Raw genomic sequence first — 20057 nt, 5'->3', positions numbered from 1 at the left:
TTTAGTCTACAACTAAATCTTTTCAATTAAAATTGTGTAATAACCCTCTGGGTCTTTTCATGTTGTGTGTTATCTTCTGTGTCGCCCGAGGGAAGGGCGAGGAGCTGACAGCATGTCACCAGTAGTTCCTGGTGTGGGAACCGGACAGGGTGGAGTCAGTAAACCAGGAGACACAATGAGAAGGTGTTAAGTCTGTCCCGGGGAACTGGTATGACTTTTTCTAGTCAACAATAATGTTTCAAATGCACACTTTTGATAATGTCCTTAAAACCAGAGCTCCCTGGCGTTGTCTTCATTAAGACAAACATTTGTGGTGATTGTTAGAAAGACCAAGGAGAATCACTCCTGGAATGGGATGGGCTCATAGTAGTGGTTTGGCTTTGACCTTGTAGCCTGACCTTCAGCACAAGGTCCCTGCCCTTCTGGATATTATAGATGCTTCCCTGTGGCCTATAGATGGCTTGGATTACAGCCCAAGTGCCATCAGCAGATGAGTGGGTAAAAGAGTGTGATACATTTACACCATGGAATTCTACTCTGCTATAAAATGGAAGAAAATTTTACCCCATGGAGGGATCTGGAGAGTATTACGCTAAGTGAAATAAGGCAGTCAGAGAAAGACAAGTATCACATGGTCTCACTCATATGTAGAATTTCATGAACAAACTGAACCATCAAGAAAAAGAGAGACAGGCTTATAGATAGAGAGCAGGCAGACAGCCTGTGTGTGTGTGTGTGTGTGTGTGTGTGTGTGTGTGTGTGTGTGTGAAGCATTTAAGCAAAAAAGAAAGAACTCATGGACATGGACAACAGTATGGTGATTGCAGGGGGCAGGGGGATGAGTGGAGGTGGTAGAGGGCGCAGAGGAGATAAAAGGTGGTGGGAAATAAAATTAAAATGAAAAAACCTGCATCCATAATAATATGTATATTTTTTGAAAGAAAAGGCAGAGCAGCGCACAGGGCAAGTGAAGAGGAAAGGGTTTCCATGGGTTTCCGTGGTGCTTAGTGCACCTCTCCTTGCGGGGACCTTGCAGTGTGCCAGGCCTGCTCTGCACCCATTGGCTAGCTGAAGGAAGGAGGGCGGGCTTTACTGTCCCCACCGTGGTGCAAGGCCATCGTTGCTTTTATGAGTGTGGCCTCTGAGGAAATTCCCCATCTGTACAATCTGCACAGAATTCTATAGACAAAGCACACTTCGATATCTTAAATAACTTTGTAATATCATTGTTTGCCTGTAAGAAAAAGAGTACAGGAGAGTGTGTTACCGTAATAATTTATTTAGGCAAAATAATTGATTACTGACAGTAGAATCATCTTTCAATTTTTGTTTTATAAACTTTGAGTTCTGAATATTATCTGAAGAGAGGGAGATAACATATTCTCTTAAACATTTCAGCAAAAAATTGAAAAGCCACTTGTTTTATCTTAAAGTATTTTTCCATTGTCTGTTATTTTTTTATTTTTGCTTATGGTAAATATGTTATCAATAGTTACCTTGTTCTTTTTAGCTATAATTTTTAAAGAGCTATGCTATTTTCCAGCTTATTATTTTAATAACATAAATAAATTTTCTCATGTTGATATACACTCTTATATAATATGAAATAAATAATTTTGAATAATCAAAATTTTTATTTTTTAATTATAAAAGAGCTGTGGTACATTTACACAATGGAATACTACTCTGCTTTAAAAAATCATGGGAGAGACACATGTGTCTATACATATGTTATCTCTGTTACTTTTAGGGTTTTCAGAAAAAAATATTGATATGCTTCAAAATGAACAAAATGAAAAGCCAATTTGAAGTAGCAATTTTAATTTATGTATGTTTAATTGATTTTATTATTTAAATTAAATTATGTTGATAATTTAAAATGTTATGTAGATCAGGAGGTTTTTATTCCAATTGCTTTTTAATCAGTGCCTGGGTAATTATAAAGGTATTATCCAGTTCAGCCTCAAACAGATCTTGGTCTTAGGGTAGCTTCACAAATTTGAGCAAAAAACAATGACATTAACAGCATGATTTACTCTGCGATCGAGGTGCCAGCCATCATACTAAGCACTTTATATGCACTTAGTTACCCCACGTCAGGCATAGAACGGGACTCTTAGTTTTGCCATTTTCAAGGTGAAAAGCCTGAAGCTCAGGGATTAATAGAATTGACGGCAGGTCACGTAGGACCTCGCTTTAAACCCTGCCGAGAGAGGAGAGTGCTAACCGGGCTCCATCGGGCTCGGGGATGTTACACACTCGGCGACTGTGCAAGCCAGTTGGTGAACCATTGGCAGTTTGGCATTAGCATGGCAGGGAATTCACACCACAAAGATCCAAAAATGCCAACTGAGGCTTGACCCCCTCTCTCCCCTGGCCCCCGCCTCTGGCTCTTCTCCCTGTTCACTGCAGCGGGGGCTGGGGGGCCTCTGCTGCCACTGTCACACCAATGTTTCCTTCTCCGTAGATGCCAGATGTGGGTGTCTGTCATAGGCAGTGCTGCCTGTAGACTGGCATCCATTAAGAAACTTACCATTTACAGAGGAATGTGTGAAATTCTCTATGAACTCACCATTTATAGAGAAGAATGTGTGAAATAATGAATTATCTTTTTTGTTTTCAGTGATAGTGGAAAGTGGAAATATAATTCCTTTCGTGGCTTATATTAATTCTGGACATTGTAACATTTATAGAAATGTTGTAGGACTCGTGAAATTACAGCCAAAAAGAGCGGTAAGTTTTAAACTTTCATGTTCTCTTTAACCTGTTAATCGACTCCAGGGAATAAAGGATGTTGAACATCTTTTCATTGCTTATTGGATACATTATTTGTGTCTTCGTTTGTGAAATTTCTATTCAATGTTTTTTACTATTTTTGGTTGTGTTTTTTTTCCCTCCTCCTCACTGAGTTGTAAGATACCAGAATGTAAGATAAGTTGTAAGATATATTGAGTTGTGATCAAGATATCAATGACCAATGTGCTTAATGGCCAATAACCACATTGAAAGACCCTTAACATCTTTATTTATCAGAAAAATGCCAGTTATCACGACAAAGTATCACTATAAGGTATCAGGTTGGCTGAAACACACGTAACATGTGGCCCAGAAATTTCAGTACATATTCACTCAAGAGGAATAAAATGAAATGCCTGCGCAAAGACCTACATGTACCTTCATTAGCCAGAGGCTGTAAGCTACCCAGGTGCCCGGGGCCTGCTGCATGGTCAGCACCAGGGGTATCTGGGGGTGGAGCACCACACCTCCGGGAAAACAGAAATGATGCCATCCAGAACCTGCACGAAGGGGCGAAAGGCTCAGACGCGAGAGTCAGTCTATGAGATGCCGGGTTTATGAAGTTCTCAAGCGGGCAGAACGCGAATGCGCGGCGATGGGGCATGCGAGCTGAGCTGCTGGTTGGCCAGGCCTCTTCCATGCACTCGTCACTGTGAGCCAGAGGGCTCTGGCCTGTGGAGGTTGGGCGGAGGCGCACTGGTTGGAAGGGGGACAACCTTCCAGATAGTCCTTGGCTTGGGACCCCTTTTTAGACTTCCTCCCACCCTCCTATCCTGAGGGCTACCCTGTATTTTCATTGTTTCTTTCCTTATTTTTTTTCATCTTGCTGCTCACCAACTCATCCCTGTGTCAGAGATAACATACTAAGCTGAGCGATGCTTACAAAATGGTAGCCGAGGACTTTGAAGAGTGGAATGAGTTCAATGTTTCCTAAACATCTTGGCAGATTCAAAAGCGCAATGTGCACTGAAGGGCAGTGCTCCCAGTCCCTCGGGTGCGAAGTGGTCCATCGGTAGCACAGAACTCACACCGCGTAAGGACAGGTGTTCTCTGGTTGCGTGAAGTTGCAATGCATGTTAAACACCACACACCGCGCTGGTTTATGAACGGCGTTTCTGGCAGAAACTGTTTACCGGTGAGCTGAGCGTCTCATTAAGCGCCACCCCCTCTCTCGCAGAGGCAGGTCCAGAAGCTGGTCTACATGGGGCAGCTCCGCAGGCAGGAGTCCTTCGGCGAGCTCAGCGCGCTGCTGCAGCTGCCCTTCACCTGCACCGTGGTGGCCGGGGAGGAGGTGGAGGCGGCCGTCATCCAAGGCAAGGACCTGCGTGGTAAGCACCGACTCTTCTTCTCTTGTAACTGTGATGACATTTTAGTTGTTGATCACGTGACAAGAGTGGACATATTTCACCGTCTAGTCAGGACCCTTAAGGAAGAACAGGTGTGTGATGCTCCTTAGAGACGGCGTGCCCACAACCTCACGTTCTGTCTGTTGTAGTGGCGCTCCTTTAGAGGATGTTAGTGATACTTCAAAAGACTGATTTCAAATCACTGGACTATCTCTTCTGATTTCCAAGTTACTATTAATAGTAGTACTCCCTCCTGGGCTGGTGTTTCTCAGTGGTTAGAGTGTCAGCCTTCACACCCAAGGGTTGAGGGTTCAATTCCCAGTCATGGGCATGTACCTGGGTTGTACGTTGGATCCCTGGCCTTGGTCAGGGTTCATGCGGGAAGCAAACAGTAAATGTGCTCCTCTCCTATCAATGTTTCTCTCTTTCTATTCCTCCTTCCCTCCCTTCTACTCTCTCTAAATATCAATGAGAACAATATCCTTGGGTGAGGATTAAGAAAGAAAAAAATCACAGTGCTCTCTCCTTTTCTGGAACACTTTATTTATCTCTAAAATTACTGCTGCTGTGTTTCTGGTTCTGATCAAGTGTGTACTATCCTACAACGTACAGTCTAGATCAGCCGTAGGCAAACTACGGCCCGCGGGCCGGATCCGGCCCATTTGAAATGAATAAAACTAAAAAAAAAAAAAAAAAAGACCATACCCTTTTATGTAATGATGTTTACTTTGAATTTATATTAGTTCACACAAACACTCCATCCATGCTTTTGTACCGGCCCTCCAGTCCAGTTTAAGAACCCATTGTGGCCCTCGAGTCAAAAAGTTTGCCCTCCCCTGGTCTAGATCAAGTGTATATGAAGACCTATAACTTGTATTTAAGCCTTTATCTGAAAGTTTAGAATTCTGGTAACATTAGAAAAGTGATCATGCCGCTACTATGTTTGGCCTTCAAACATTATAAATACTCAAATGGGATATTCAATTCAGTATAAAGGATAAATGAATTTGGGTTAATAAGTCAAAACACAATCCTATCTAATAAAAGAGAAACATGGTAATTAGCGTACGACCGCTACCCTTCCCATTGGCTAATCAGGGTGATATGCAAATTAACTGCCAGCCAAGATGGCGGCCGGCAGCCAGGCAGCTTGAAACTAACATGAGGCTTGCTTGCTTCAGTGACGGAGGAAACCAACGTTCCCCGCCTGCCTTGCCGGCCTCTGAACCTGCAGTTTGAAACATTGTAACAAATATAGAAGATAAACAAAACCCCAGAAACCTGCTTTCAGCAAGCTGGGATCTCAGAGTTGGAGTTATACATTGTTTCGATTATAGAACTCAAACAAACCAGATACCTGCTTTCAGCAGCAGAGGCCTCAGAGCTGGAGCCAGAGCTAAAGCTGGCCCAGAATAAAAAAAGAAAAAAGAAAAAAAGGAGCAGTTGGGAGCTTCAGCCCTCAGCCCCTCACCCAGACTGGCCAGGCACCCCAGTGGGGACCCCCACCCTGATCCAGGACACCCTTCAGGGCAAACCAGCCAGCCCCACCCATGCACCAGGCCTCTATCCTATATAGTAAAAGGGTAATATGCCTCCCAGCACCGGGATCAGCGGAGTCGCGAGGCCTCCCAGCACCGGGATCAGTGGAGTCGCGAGGCCTCCCGGCACCGGGATCAGCGTGACAGGGGGCAGTGCCCAAACCCCCTGATTGCCCTGTGGCTCTGTGTGTGACAGGGTGCGGCGCCCCAACCCCCCCCCCCAAGGGCCCTGCTCTGTGTGTGATGGGGTAGAGCCATAACCTCCCCATCGGCCCTGCCCTGAGTGTCACAGTGGCAGTGTCCCAACCCCCTGATCCACCCTGCTCTGTGTGTGACGGGGCGGTGCCCCAACCCCCCTATCGGCCCTACTCTGTGAGTGACAGGGGGGAGCTCCTCAACCCCCTGATGGGCCCTGCTCTGTGCGTGACAGAGGGGAGCTCCCCAACCCCCTGATGGGCCCTGCTCTGTGTGTGACAGGGGGGAGCTCCCCACCCCTCTGATCGACCCTGCTTGTGCATGACAGGGCGGAGCTCCCCAACCCCCTGATCGACCCTGCTCTGTGCGTGACAGGGTATGGAGCCCCAACCCCCCTGATGGGCTCTGCTCTGTGCGTGATGGGGGCAGCGCCCCAACCCCTGGATTGGCCCTGCTCTGTGCGTGACAAGGGGTGGCACTGCAACCTCCCCATCGACCCTGCCTTGAGTGTGACAGCGGGCGGTGCCCCAACCCCCCAATCGGCCCTACCCTGAGCGTGACTGAGGGTGGCCTTGCAACCTCCCAATCCGCCCTGCTCTGTGCATGACGGGGGCGGCGCCCCAACTCCCCAATCGGCCCTGCTCTGAGCCTGACCAGGGGCTGCACCTAGGGATTGGGCCTGCCTTCTGCCACCCGGGAGTAGGCCTAAGCCAGCAGGGCCTTATCTCCCGAGGGGTCCCAGACTGCGAGAGGGCACAGGCCAGGCTGAGGGACCCCCTCCTTCCCCCCCGAGTGCACAAATTTTTGTGCACCGGGCCTCTAGTCCTATATAATAAAAGGCTAATATGTAAATAGAGCCAACAACCGGTTGCTATGGTGTGTGCTGACCACCAGGGGCACGTGTGGAACATGGGGGGTATTGGCTGCAGGCAGCAGATCGTGGAACATGGCGGTCATCAGCCACAGTGGGATGGAGGAGCTGGTGAGTGGCAGGGGGCACCAGACCAAGGCGGGGCACCAGTTGCTGTCATTGGGGTGAGCCTCTGGTGGTTACTGAAAATTCTTTGCTCTCATGTGCCATGGTCCTGCCTGGTGCTCACACCAGCTGCCAGTTCCAGCCCCACTCCCACCCACTGCTGGAACCTGGCATCAGTCCCGATCGCTTGGCACCATCAGCAGGTACAAGCGGTGGCTGCTGGCCCTGATCATCCCTGAGGACTCTCCACCTCCCCTGCTCCTGACAGGCGACTGGGGCAGCAGCCATCACTCGTATCCATTGCTGGCACTGGCCCCAATCACTGCGCCATCAGCACATGGGAGTGGTGGCAGCACGAGTGTGGCTGCTGGCACACAGGGGACCAGGGCCATGGCTGGAGGGGCCAAGCAGGGGTGCAGAAGATGGGCTGAGACCCTCCCCTGTGCCCACTGCAGCCATGCAGCCCACGGTTCCTTTCAAGGTGTACAAATTTGTGCACTGGGCCCCTAGTAGGTTAATAAAAAAGTATAATTTTATCTACAATAAAACTAAAAATGTCAAACATTGAATAAGGACTACATAAAAGAGGAGAAACTAATAGAAATTAACATGGGTGAGATATTTGCTTCAAATAAATTCAATTAGAAAGATTTTGATGATTATCCAGGTATGATATGACTGAATCCCCTTATCCTGAATTTCAAGTATCTTTTGTGTGTCTCTTAGGGGATATGTTCCTTTGAGCTGCTTAACTCTGCTTTGGCTTAGCTTCAAATTCATGTGTTCATTTTCAAAGTTATCAATTTGAAATAGCATTGATTAATTTTCCACCCTTCTGTGGCATTCAGATACAACTCCCTCCTCAAAGTAAATATCACTTAAAAATAATTATAACCACCAGTTAAACGACAGCTTCTGCCTGACGCAGCGAGGCCCCTCTCTTCCTGGACTAATTAAGTTAACTGGTGCGGCAAGTGCACTGGGACTCTTCTGTGCAAGTTAACATTTCACACACGAGGGCCTCCTTCCAGCAGTGGCTGCAGCGGGATCTCCTGTACCACCTGGAAACTAGCCTTCAGCGGGCTGAGTGGTGGGGGCTGAACCTGCGACTTTGCTGCTCACATTTTCAATTTCATTCTACATTCTCTTCAGCTGGGACTGATGTGATGGATCTACTGCCGTGCTGTGTGTTAATTAGTTAAACCTCCAACCGAAACGTTCTTGAGAACTCTTTTCGGCTTGTTCTTTATTTATACATTCTAATTACTTTATTATTTATTCCAAAAAAGTAAAAAAAAAATTTTAACTAAATAGTTTTACTGAAAAACTTAATAGTTAATTTTGCTGGAAGAGTCATCATCACATAAACAAAGATGATCTTCCTATTTGCATTTTCATATAACTTTATCCTGGTTCCATTTATTCCATTTCCTTTATCATCTCAGATCCGGACCCACCTCTGTGAAACAGTGTAAGGCAGGGCCCAAGGGAAAGTAAAAACATCAGGTTGAAGACAAATGAAAATGTTAAACTGGAATAAGAGACATGAGCAAACCCAGGATATGCCATCGTGCTATTGAGGAAAAGTGTTGTTTTTTAGCTGCTGTATTGCACTGGTGATAGAAAATTAAAGTCAACTTACATAGAACTGAAAAATAAATAAATAAATAAACAAACATTAAGTCAAACCAATATGTTCCAACAGAATCTCCAGTCATATGTTGGTTATGTTAGCTGAACTTCCTACTCTATCAAAGATTATTAAATAGAGTGAATTTTTTTAGACCTGGAAAATGTATTACTGAAAGAATAAAGTCCATATCTTCAAGCATATAAGGTCATATTCTCTATTTGTTCCCATGCAAATCATATTAAAGAGCCAATAGTATTTAAATGATCCAGTTTATCAACAATCATTAGTAAACTAGTGGCCTGGGGCACAGACTCATGCACATTGAAAGGAAATTAATTAGAAGAAATATTTTAATACCGCTATTTGCCCTTTCTCTATAATAGAGGTGTCAGAGATGAAAGAAAATTAGTAAAATGTATATGAAAATAATATATAAATTGATTAATAAATAAACAATAACAACATGATATAACAGCAGCAAAGACATGATATAAAAACATTGATGCAAACAATTACTGATGAATTGATTAAATTTATTCTAATATCTCCCTTTATACCACATTAAGAGTGAAAACACTTTCAGAGTGCTGGACTAATTTCCCTTGTGATGAAGTATTTACAACTTTAACTTTAACATCCCATGCTCTTTGAACTCAACATATAACTGACCATGTCCGACAGACTGGGAATATTCAGGGAGGAATATACCTAATCTGTCTAGAGTTTGTCCTTGTGATATATTAATACTCATCCCAAATGCTGGCATCATGGGAAACTGTCTTCAAATTAATTTAAATGGAAGGCCAGTGTCAGACGGGGACAAATCAATTCTTGGAATCAGAGCAACCACGCTCAACAACAACAGATGGAAACACATGCATGTGATTGGTGCCAGCGAGAGCTTTATAGTATGTATCGCGCATGCATGAGTCAATGTTTATTTTTAAATTGCCAGTGCACGTCTTAAGTACTTTCTGGTCAGTCGGTCTGATGGTCTGATGGACGTACATCAGTCACTTAGCCTTTTATATATGTACTAGAGGCCCAATGCACAAAATGCATGCAAAAGCATTGGCTCTTCCTGCAGCGGCAGCCACTTCTGCCATGGCCCCCACCTGCTGCAGCTTTGTCTGGAAGGAAGGACATCTGGAAGGACATCTGGTCTAATTAGCATATTATGCCTTTATTTTTATAGACTGGAGGCCCGGTGCAGAACATTTGTGCACTGTGGGGAGGGGTCCGTCAACCTGTCCTGCGCCCTCTTGCAGTCTGGGACCCCTTGGGCCTAAGCTGGCAGTCGGACATCCCCTGAGGGGTCCTGAGTGCTGCCGTGGAGGTGGAAGAGGCTCCCACCACTGCCGCCATGTTCGCCAGCCGTGAGCCCTGCTTCTGGCTGAGCAGCAGCCCCTGCATTGAGCGTCTGCCCCTTGGTGGTCAGTGCATGTCATAGGGACTGGCTGTTCCGCTGTTCAGTCAATTTGTATATTAGGGTTTTATTATATAGGATAGATACCTATTGTGAGCAATGCATTCACTATACCTTTCCCTGGAGAGTCATACACAGCTTCCTCTGTGCGACTGTAGAGGAGATGTGCAGTGATTCGTTTTGCAATGTTTATAACGACTTGAAGAGTGGTTTCTTTGTTCACTTGGTTCGTTAACTTCTAGAAGATAAGAAATAACCTGTTTCATAATCTTTGTTCATAATTCTCAGACATTACCTGAAGCATCTAAATAAAAAATGAAAACAGAGATATTATTAAGTTTAAGCAAATATACATATACTTTATTTTCAATCAATGCCACTGGGGATGCAGTTTATCACGTTATTATTTTTATGAAGGTAATATATTTCTGTCCAGGTTCAGAACTCATATCTTAAGTCAATAGATTAAAATTATGCATACCAGCTATCTTAATTTTATTGATATCTGAAATTCTCATTTCTACCATTAAAAGAAGTGTCCTACTCTTATAATGAGAAAGAATTGCTTTTTATATTAAAAAATGAACTACCTCTGCTATCAGTTATATCTCAGTCAACCATTGAAAAAAATAAGAGATAGCTCTGGATTTAAATTGTCTTTCCTGAAAAGAAAATTCCATATCCAAGGTGACAAGAGTACTGTGGACCTAAACACAAAATCAGCGTGTCTCCAGAAAATGGGTTTATTCCAGAACAACAGGGAACTGCAAATTGGGAACCTGCAGCCGAGGCAGCCAGAGGGTGCGTGCCCAGCAAAGGCTGCGGTGGTCTGTAGGGGGGGGGGGGGAGGAATATTCCGAACAGGTCCTTCCCTTCAGGCCCTGTGAGGGGCGAGGGCTGAGAGAGCCTCCTCTGCCCCACTTCATTTCAAATTAGGTTTCTGTCCACTCACTCATTCACTCATGATCCGAACACGTTTGTTTTCAAACAGGAAGAATGTCACAGACTTTCTCTTTATCAAAAGCCCCAGGAACCACATATTTACTGTAGATGGGTCTATTTTTGAAAAACAGGATTTTATTGATTTCAGAGAGGAAAGGAGAGGGAGAGAGAGACAGAAATGCGGATGAGAGAGACTCATAGATCTACTGCCTCCTGCATGACCCCTGCTGGGGATCGAGCTCACAGCCAGGCACGTGCCCTGAGCTGGAATGGAACCAGCAACCTCCTGGTGTGCGGGATGATGCCCAACCACCGAGCCTCACGGGCCAGGCGTGAATGTACTTTATCGGAAAGCTCTACTTCCCAACAGCCAGCATTCCTCCTCGGAGCCCAGGCGCATGGTTGGGGCCTCGCTGGAAACAGTGTTAAGCAGAGGAGCTCACGCGCCTGAACGTTTTGCCTCAGGAAATAGGCCTCCGCGCCCCGTTTTGTTTTCCTCTGGTGTTATGATAACATTTTGGTATAAAAACACATTTCAAGGTAAAGATAAGGCATGGCACGTCAAAGTACTTTTTCCCTTATGTTTCTCTTTTACTCATTATGAACAAAGTAAAAGAAAAAGTGAAAGTTAATTGGAATAAAATGTTTGCTTTGTTTTGGGATTTGGGACCAAGTTTTGATTGAAAAGAAATTTATTTCCTATACCTGTTCCTCGGTATTTATTTTACAGTCCCCAGTGCCGCCCTGTGGCTCACGGCGACGTTCCTTCCTGTGAGCCCACACCTGGCCGGGCAGCTGTCTGCCTGGGGTAACCGGCCACATTCTGCTCTGCCGGCCTCAAGCCGTACCTCCCTTGTTGTCAGCAGCCAACCAGCCAGGCTCAGACCCTCAGGTTTGTCAGGGGAGCCAGGCAGTGTGGCTGCTGTCTGGGGGGGGGGGGGGGGGGGCGGGGTCGCTGAGGCCCTCAGGCGCTCCTTCCTGGGGAAGGGCTCACTCCAGCTGGGCAGAGGCAGCGTCTCTCCCCGCAGCCCCTGGGGCTCCACAGAGGGACCTTCATGATCCCTAACCACCTCCATCCTCCGCCCTCTCACCCTCACTGCCGCTGAGGCACGTCAGATCTCTGTTCTTCTCAGCTGCTTAAAATACTAGCTCCTGGTGATGAGTGTGCTGCCCTAGGCTCTGAGCTGCTTCCCTTTAATCTGGGAGCAGGCAGGAAATGCCAGGCTTTAGTGCACACAGCTCACCAGGCGTTCCCACCCCCCCCCCCCACACACACACAGCTCACCTGCTTCCTCTCACCAGGCGTTCCCACCACCCACACACCTCACCTGCTTCCTTTAATCAGGCGTTCCCACCACCCCCCCGACACACTTCACCTACTTCTTCTCACCAGGCGTTCCCACCCCCCACACAGCTCACCTGCTTCCTCTCACCAGGTGTTCCCACCACCCCCCCCCACACACTTCACCTACTTCTTCTCACCAGGCGTTCCCACCCCCCACACAGCTCACCTGCTTCCTCTCACCAGGTGTTCCCACCACCCCCCCCACACACTTCACCTACTTCTTCTCACCAGGCGTTCCCACCCCCCCCACACACACAGCTCACCTGCTTCCTCTCACCAGGTGTTCCCACCACCCCCCACACACCTCACCTGCTTCCTCTCATCAGGCGTTCCCCCCACCCCCCACACAGCTCACCTGCTTCCTCTCACCAGGCGTTCCCCCCACCCCCCACACACCTCACCTGCTTCCTCTCACCAGGCGTTCCCACCCCCCACACACCTCACCTGCTTCCTCTCACCAGGCGTTCCCCCCACCCCCCACACACCTCACCTGCTTCCTCTCACCAGGCGTTCCCCCCACCCCCCACACACCTCACCTGCTTCCTCTCACCAGGCATTCCCACCCCCCACACAGCTCACCTGCTTCCTCTCACCAGGCGTTCCCCCCACCCCCCACACACCTCACCTGCTTCCTCTCACCAGGTGTTCCCACCACCCCCCACACACCTCACCTGCTTCCTCTCATCAGGCGTTCCCCCCACCCCCCACACAGCTCACCTGCTTCCTCTCACCAGGCGTTCCCCCCACCCCCCACACACCTCACCTGCTTCCTCTCACCAGGCGTTCCCACCCCCCACACACCTCACCTGCTTCCTCTCACCAGGCGTTCCCCCCACCCCCCACACACCTCACCTGCTTCCTCTCACCAGGTGTTCCCCCCACCCCCCACACACCTCACCTGCTTCCTCTCATCAGGCGTTCCCCCCACCCCCCACACAGCTCACCTGCTTCCTCTCACCAGGCGTTCCCACCACCCCCCACACACCTCACCTGCTTCCTCTCACCAGGTGTTCCCCCCACCCCCCACACACCTCACCTGCTTCCTCTCACCAGGTGTTCCCACCACCCCCACACAGCTCACCTGCTTCCTCTCATCAGGCGTTCCCACCACCCCCCACACACCTCACCTGCTTCCTCTCACCAGGCGTTCCCCCCACCCCCCACACACCTCACCTGCTTCCTCTCACCAGGCGTTCCCACCCCCCACACACCTCACCTGCTTCCTCTCACCAGGCGTTCCCCCCACCCCCCACACACCTCACCTGCTTCCTCTCACCAGGCGTTCCCACCCCCCACACACCTCACCTGCTTCCTCTCACCAGGCGTTCCCCCCACCCCCCACACACCTCACCTGCTTCCTCTCACCAGGCGTTCCCACCCCCCACACACCTCACCTGCTTCCTCTCACCAGGCGTTCCCCCCACCCCCCACACACCTCACCTGCTTCCTCTCACCAGGCGTTCCCACCCCCCACACACCTCACCTGCTTCCTCTCACCAGGCGTTCCCACCACCATCCACACAGCTCACCTGCTTCCTCTCACCAGGCGTTCCCACAAACTGCAAGAGTGCACTTGAGGTGCTCACATCGTGGCTGTTGTAGATGCTGCTGCGATGAGCAGAGGGTGCAGACATCCTTCCAAGTAGCGGTTTTAATTAACTCGGGTAAAGACCCAGAAGTGGAGTCGCTCCTCGTGTGGTGATTCTGTTGATACTTTTGTGAGGACAGTGCCATCTCCGACACTTTCCGCTTTTCCGTGATTGGCAGAGCTCCATGTCAGCTTTGCCCTCACCGTGACGTTTCCTCTGCAGGGAAGTGCCTGTCCCCTCCCCGCTTTCTCTCTGCACTCGCCATTGCTGCTACTTGAGTCAATTCTTAGTTATGGTTACATATTTACTTTGTATCGGATTCTTTTCTATAGTAGATATGTTTAAATTTTAACTATATGTAACTGCATCAAGTGTCTGATATGGTAGATAAATGAATTCTTTTAATAATAAAGAAGTAGAGTTTACATATTTTTTTAATAAATGGGCTTCAATATTGGCTGGTATTTTTCTCTCAATGAAAAAGGAGATGTTATTGGAAACTAGACTTCTCTGAAAATGGTGGTACATGGCCAGTAATACTTCTAGTGCAGCGGTTCTCAACCTGTGAGTTGTGACCCCTTTGGGGGTCGAATGACCCTTTCACAGGGGTCGCCCAAGACCATTGAAAAACACATATATAATTACATATTGTTTTTGTGATTAATCACTACGCTTTAATTATGTTCAATTTGTAACAATGAAAACACATCCTGCGTATCAGATATTTACATTATGATTCATAACAGTAGCAAAATTACAGTTATGAAGTAGCAACGAAAATAATTTTATGGTTGGGGGTCACCACACCATGAGGAACTGTATTAAAGGGTCGCAGCATTCGGAAGGTTGAGAACCACTGTTCTAGTGACTGAGAATGATGGGAGTACTGCTCTCTGGGCTCAGAGAGCACCAGCCATGGAGGCGGTATTGAGATACGGAGTTGACCCGACACAGTCATGCACTTTGAAAGGCAGCAAAGCAGAGTCTTGGTTTGAAGGCATCACCACCACAGAGCGCATGGTGGATCTCCTGTTCCCAGGACACCAAGCACTTGGATAACAATACTTAGTTTGGGTTTAGTCCTTGACGTCCAGAGGTTTCATTTCTTCAGTCTTGTAGTTATATGCTGCCATAGCCATGAATTTATTTTCAGCAAGACATCTGGGTGACAGCTCATATAAAGTTTTAGGTAGTGTGTTATCTCACTTAGAAAGTACTTTGTCTGTCTGACAATTACCATTACCTGTAAATAAAAGGACATTATTATACCTTTTTGGCTAATGGGACATTCCAAAGCCATATCTGAGAACCTTGCTGGTTTAGAAGACAATATTAATTAGATGTCAAGTTCAAACCAACCCAAAAATTGATGAAAATTTTGTATTTCTTAAACTTATTTTAGAATTAGTTCACATAAAATTTCAGGCCAAATTTCTGGGTAAATCCTATGCTTCAGTATTTTTAAGGAGACTCCAAATCTATGTGTCCCAAATGTAATTTCATTAACTTATAATTATATAGTATTTCTTGATAAGTTTCAATATTTATATTGCAAAGCCTCGTTAAATTTTTGGAAACTACAATAGATTGCATCTGATTAAATGTTAGAGCTTCTGATAATTCCAGCCATGCTTTTATAATGTAGTATTTTTATCTTTTGGTAACTTATATTATTTGGCAAAAATAATCCCCTACAAAGTACTGATCCCTTACAAAATAATTCATAAAGAAGAAAGCAAAAATATAGGAAATACTGTGCCCCATCCATCAATGTCAGGCCATTCTAGCCACTGGGGGAGACACAGTGACTTCGTGCTTTTCCTGAGTACTTTTTTAATGGAATCCTGCCTGATTGCTCAATATTGACTAGAATTCCAATTTTTTTTAAAGAAAGCATGTAATTGAATGCAATGTGTCCCATAAATAATTCGATAACATCATTTCTATTGACAGTTATCTGCAAATAAGAAAAAATTTAAAATCTGACTCCTTGCCCTGGTTGGTGTAGCTCAATGGTCAGAGTGTTGACCCACAGACCAAAGGGTTGTGGGTTCAATTCCCTGTCAAAGGCAAGTACCTGAGTTGCAGGTTTGATCCTTGGTCTTGTCCAGGTGTGTGCAGGAAGCAACCAATGGATGTGTCTGTCTCGTCTCTTCTCTCTCTCTCTCTCTCTCTCTCTCTCTCTTTCCCACCTGATGGTTTCTGTCCTCATGGCTGGAAAGCCCTTCTTGTATCATGTTCTCTGAGTGGGGTGTCTGCAGGGCAGAGACTGCGGCGCCATAGCCTCCCCTCTCACCCTGAGCACAGAGGAAGTACATCCACAGCGCCCCAAAGGGAGGGCCCAGCCATGTCGCTGGCTCTGGTGACTGGAATAGAGGGAAATAATTACGATCCTCCGCAGTATCCCTGCTGTCTGGCAGTGATGGGCACCGAGGTGGCGCAACCACGTGGGGGCAGCCCGAGCCATGGCTCAGCCAGGCACATCTGTGTTAGACTTTGTGCAGGTGGCACACACTGATTGAATTAGGCAACCAAGATTTTTATTTGTTTGTTATAACAACTATCACAGGCTGTCCTGAGTCATACAATTGGCAAAAATGCAAGATTTTCTGAGGACTTCTTAAAAAGTAAAAATCCCAAATTAGGACAGGAAATGAATCTACTTTGCATGATGATTCTTATGTTCTTACCATTTAGAAATCATCTGCTCAAGAAGAATTTCAAAGCACATTTAGGAATGAGAATGTGTATGTGCATGAAGAAGGTATGTGCTCAGTTTTAGAACAAGTTTTAGAATTACTTCTGGATCGTGTGCTATAAGAACACCACATGTATGAGAGACAGCAGACACGTGCATTCAGCTCTTTTACAAAACTAATGCACTTAAAAAATCCCCTGACAAAATATTTTTTAAAATAGCGCATTGCTTAGTCCCGTTTTCCAGAACATAGCAGAAGCCCCGGCCTGCGCCCCCTGTAGGCGCACAGAGGCGCAGAAGGAGCGCATTTCCAGGAGGAAGCAAAACGCTGCACAAAGCAGTCATCCACGGCAGCCTCGGTAGGCTTTGTGGGCTCAGGTCCTGTGAGATTTAATATAAAATGATGTAGAGATGTTTGCAGACACGGTGACCAGTAAGTCTATGGAGAAAGTTCACAGTGGCTATCTTTCCAAAGGCAAGGAATTTCTCTCCAGTCTCTACGCTCAGTGTAGGAACTGAACAGATTCTCTTCTCTGAGGATGTTGTACCAGAGGGACTAAGTGAAGACAGTTGGATTCAGCGCTTGGTTTAGAAACCAGTGCATGTCTCAAAAGATGCAATGCCTTGTAATAGGCAAGAAAAACGCGCAAACGCCCTTGCACACAGACTCCCACAGAAAGTGCTGACAGTCCCCAGTGCTAGCAGTTAAATGGCCTGTGGGGAGTGCACCCCTACTTCTCTCTCTCCGTCTACTTTCTGGCCTTCGAGCTACTAGAAAGACTCGGTGAGAGACCCAGAGGGCTCCTGGAGGGTAATCACACTGAACACTGAGGGAACTGTAAGAGATGGAGTCAGCACAGCAAACACGTGCTCTGAAATAGCGAGGCTTTCTCTTGGCCCGAAAGAGCACACAGGCCCCGCCGTTGGGAGGGAGGAGGAGAACCAGAGCCTGGGGAGGAGGCCGTGAATGCCGGGGAGCAGGTCGAGCGCACACTGACTCCTGGGGCAGAGTGAGCGAGGATTGCTTCCTCCAGGCTTCTGATCGCCTGTGGCTCAGAGAGCCAGGTCCCGAAATGACCCACTGAACAGAGAAGAGGGTCCCAGATACTACCTCCAGGTTAACGGAATAGTCACAGGAATAAGAATAATAAGCAATAATGATATCATTATAAGCTTCATGCTTATTTTATATTTTTAAATATGTTTCTATTGATTTCAGAGAGTGGAAGGGAGAGGGAGAGAGAGAGAAACATAGGTGAGAAACATTGATCAGGTGTCTCCTGCACTCCCCCTACTGGAGACTGAGCCTGGAACCCGGACATGTGCCCTGACCCGGAATCGAACTGGAGACTCCCTGGTGCATGACAATGCTCAGCCACTGAGCCACGCCAGCCGGACTCCTGTTTATTTTTGTAGACAGGATCAAAGGGCAGATTTTGTCATCTGTGGATGGGATAGGATCATTATTCATACTGAGCAGATTATTTAAAATCAGAGCTGGCTTAAAAATTACAGGTTAGCTTAATGCTATCAAGAAAGACCCCAAACGATACAAAGCATGGTAAATGTTAAGTAATTGTTCTGACTATACACATATTAGCTATTTAGATGAAGAGATGTTCAATGGGCTAGGGAGAAAAAAGAGGTTGGCAGTTCAATTTTATTTAAATTCAGACCCATTATGCAATTTAAATTCAGAAAATTGAATCCAGAGAAGAGCCATCCTGCTCTGCCACTTACATTTGGTTTAACCTTCTCTGCACTTTCATTGTCTTCCTATCTCCTATGTCCCTCAGTCTGTCTCTCAGACATACCCCCCTCCCCCCTCACACAAATGGTTAGTAAGAAAGGCTAGAATAATTATTTCTACTCTTTATCTGTGTTGACCTGCCTATCCAAGGCTATGATGATAAAAACCCTACCCTTCCTCGTAGCTGGTGTCTGTGCTTTATTTTTATAATATTTAATATTAAAGAACTGTTTTACTTTTCTGGTTAGTTGGTGGCTATCCCTACATCAAAAGGAGCCATAAATTCTTCATTATTTTTTAATGAAAACATTTAGGTTAGGTTTCAAATCATTAAACTCATTATTCATTTGATTAAGCCATCTTGAGTTTTCAATTTTTATAGTGCCTTTCTCTGCAGCCTCTTAATAAAAAAGAAACAGGTAAAAAATAAGACATTTTTTTACAAGGCCTAAAGAAATAGCTCGATTATTTCTATTATTGCCATGATGAGGTGATAGGGGAAGACATTACCCATTACCTTTTCAGCAAAGACACTAAATTACCAAATCAATTGATTGAATTAAAGTAAAATGGTGGTTTTAATATTTTTTTCCCACTTTTCTTGCTAAACGTAGGTCAACAGCTCAACCTGTTTTGCTTAATGCTTCCTCACTGAGAATATAATGGCATGAAATGAAGTTATAGTCCGCGTGGCATAGCGGACTATAGACTTCTAGTCAACATTTAACGGGATAGCTGTCACAGATGAAGTTCACTTGATAATTGTACAGAGGCACAATTGCCATGGAATTTTTTTGTCAGTAATGAACATAATTTTTCTCCTGTGACTCCATGGTTTTAGAACCTGAGTTCTGGAGAAGAGGGAGAGAAATAATACTTTAGAAGTTTTACTATTGATAATGCAACATACTGAATTCTAAATCTTCAAGGGCAAAGATAGTCTTTTCTTTTTTTAACTCTTCCTTTTGTGAGATATATATTTAATAACAAAGATTTTTTTCCACATTATTATTGTGGGAAAAATATAATGTACCTAAAAGTAGTAAAATAAACAAGTAGTATACCTAAAAGCAGTAAATTCCTCTTCAGATCTCCCCAATTCCTACTCTTGAGATAATCAAACTTAATTATTTTCTCCACAACTTTAAACATATGTTCAGATGAGTTTACATGCACAAACTTAAGTATTAACATGAGTTGGGTTAATACATATTGGTCTCAAATGGCCTTTCTCAATGTTGTATGTAGGGTGTGTTACTTTTATGTGTATATAGGTCTAATGTTTTCTTTACAAATTACTCTAATATATGTCACAGTATGGATGCACTGTGGTTCATTTCAATATTCTTTGAAAGCTGAACATTTATGTTGTGTATAACTTCTGCTACGAGAAATCTCCCTGATATGCTTCCTTGCGTTACGTTTTCATGCACATGTATATGGACGTAGGCAGGGCCTAGGAGCCACACAGCCCTGCTGCGTGCACAGCTTGCATTTTGTATATTTGCACACAGTGTCCAGCTTCACACGGAGCGCGCCCCCGAGTTCCCGCCCGCGGACTGTTGGAGGCCCTGCTCCCACCCAACAGTGGGGGGGGGGGGCTCCTCATATCCGTCCCGCTGGGTGCTTTAAGGACCCTCCTCCTCCTCGCACTCCATGCTTGCGGCCTCGCTTTCTCACTAAACAGGCCTTTCCCCCCCATCCACAGCCACGGTGCTTTCCAGCTCACCCACACATGCTCCCAGCCTCGCGGGCAGGGGCACGGAAGGCCTGGCCCGCAGAGGGGAGGGGGCGCTGTGCCCTTTCCCCTCTCAGTCTCTCAG

At 46.1% G+C, this 20057-nt stretch overlaps 1 protein-coding gene across 1 annotated transcript in view; it reads left to right on the top strand.

Annotated features, from left to right (window-relative positions):
• The window catches only part of CNBD1 (cyclic nucleotide binding domain containing 1), a 218481-nt gene that overhangs the window by 134635 nt on the left and 63789 nt on the right, over positions 1-20057 (top strand). The window contains exons 9-10 of the mRNA XM_059672816.1: positions 2624-2733; positions 3974-4124. Coding sequence (XP_059528799.1) covers positions 2624-2733; positions 3974-4124 — 261 coding nt within the window. The remainder of the gene's footprint in view (positions 1-2623; positions 2734-3973; positions 4125-20057) is intronic.

Source organism: Myotis daubentonii, chromosome 17, assembly GCF_963259705.1.
Source record: "Myotis daubentonii chromosome 17, mMyoDau2.1, whole genome shotgun sequence".
Classification (NCBI taxonomy): Eukaryota; Metazoa; Chordata; class Mammalia; order Chiroptera; family Vespertilionidae; genus Myotis; species Myotis daubentonii.
The sequence above is the reverse complement of the archived record's forward strand: the minus strand, read 5'-3'. Positions and strand labels throughout refer to the sequence as shown.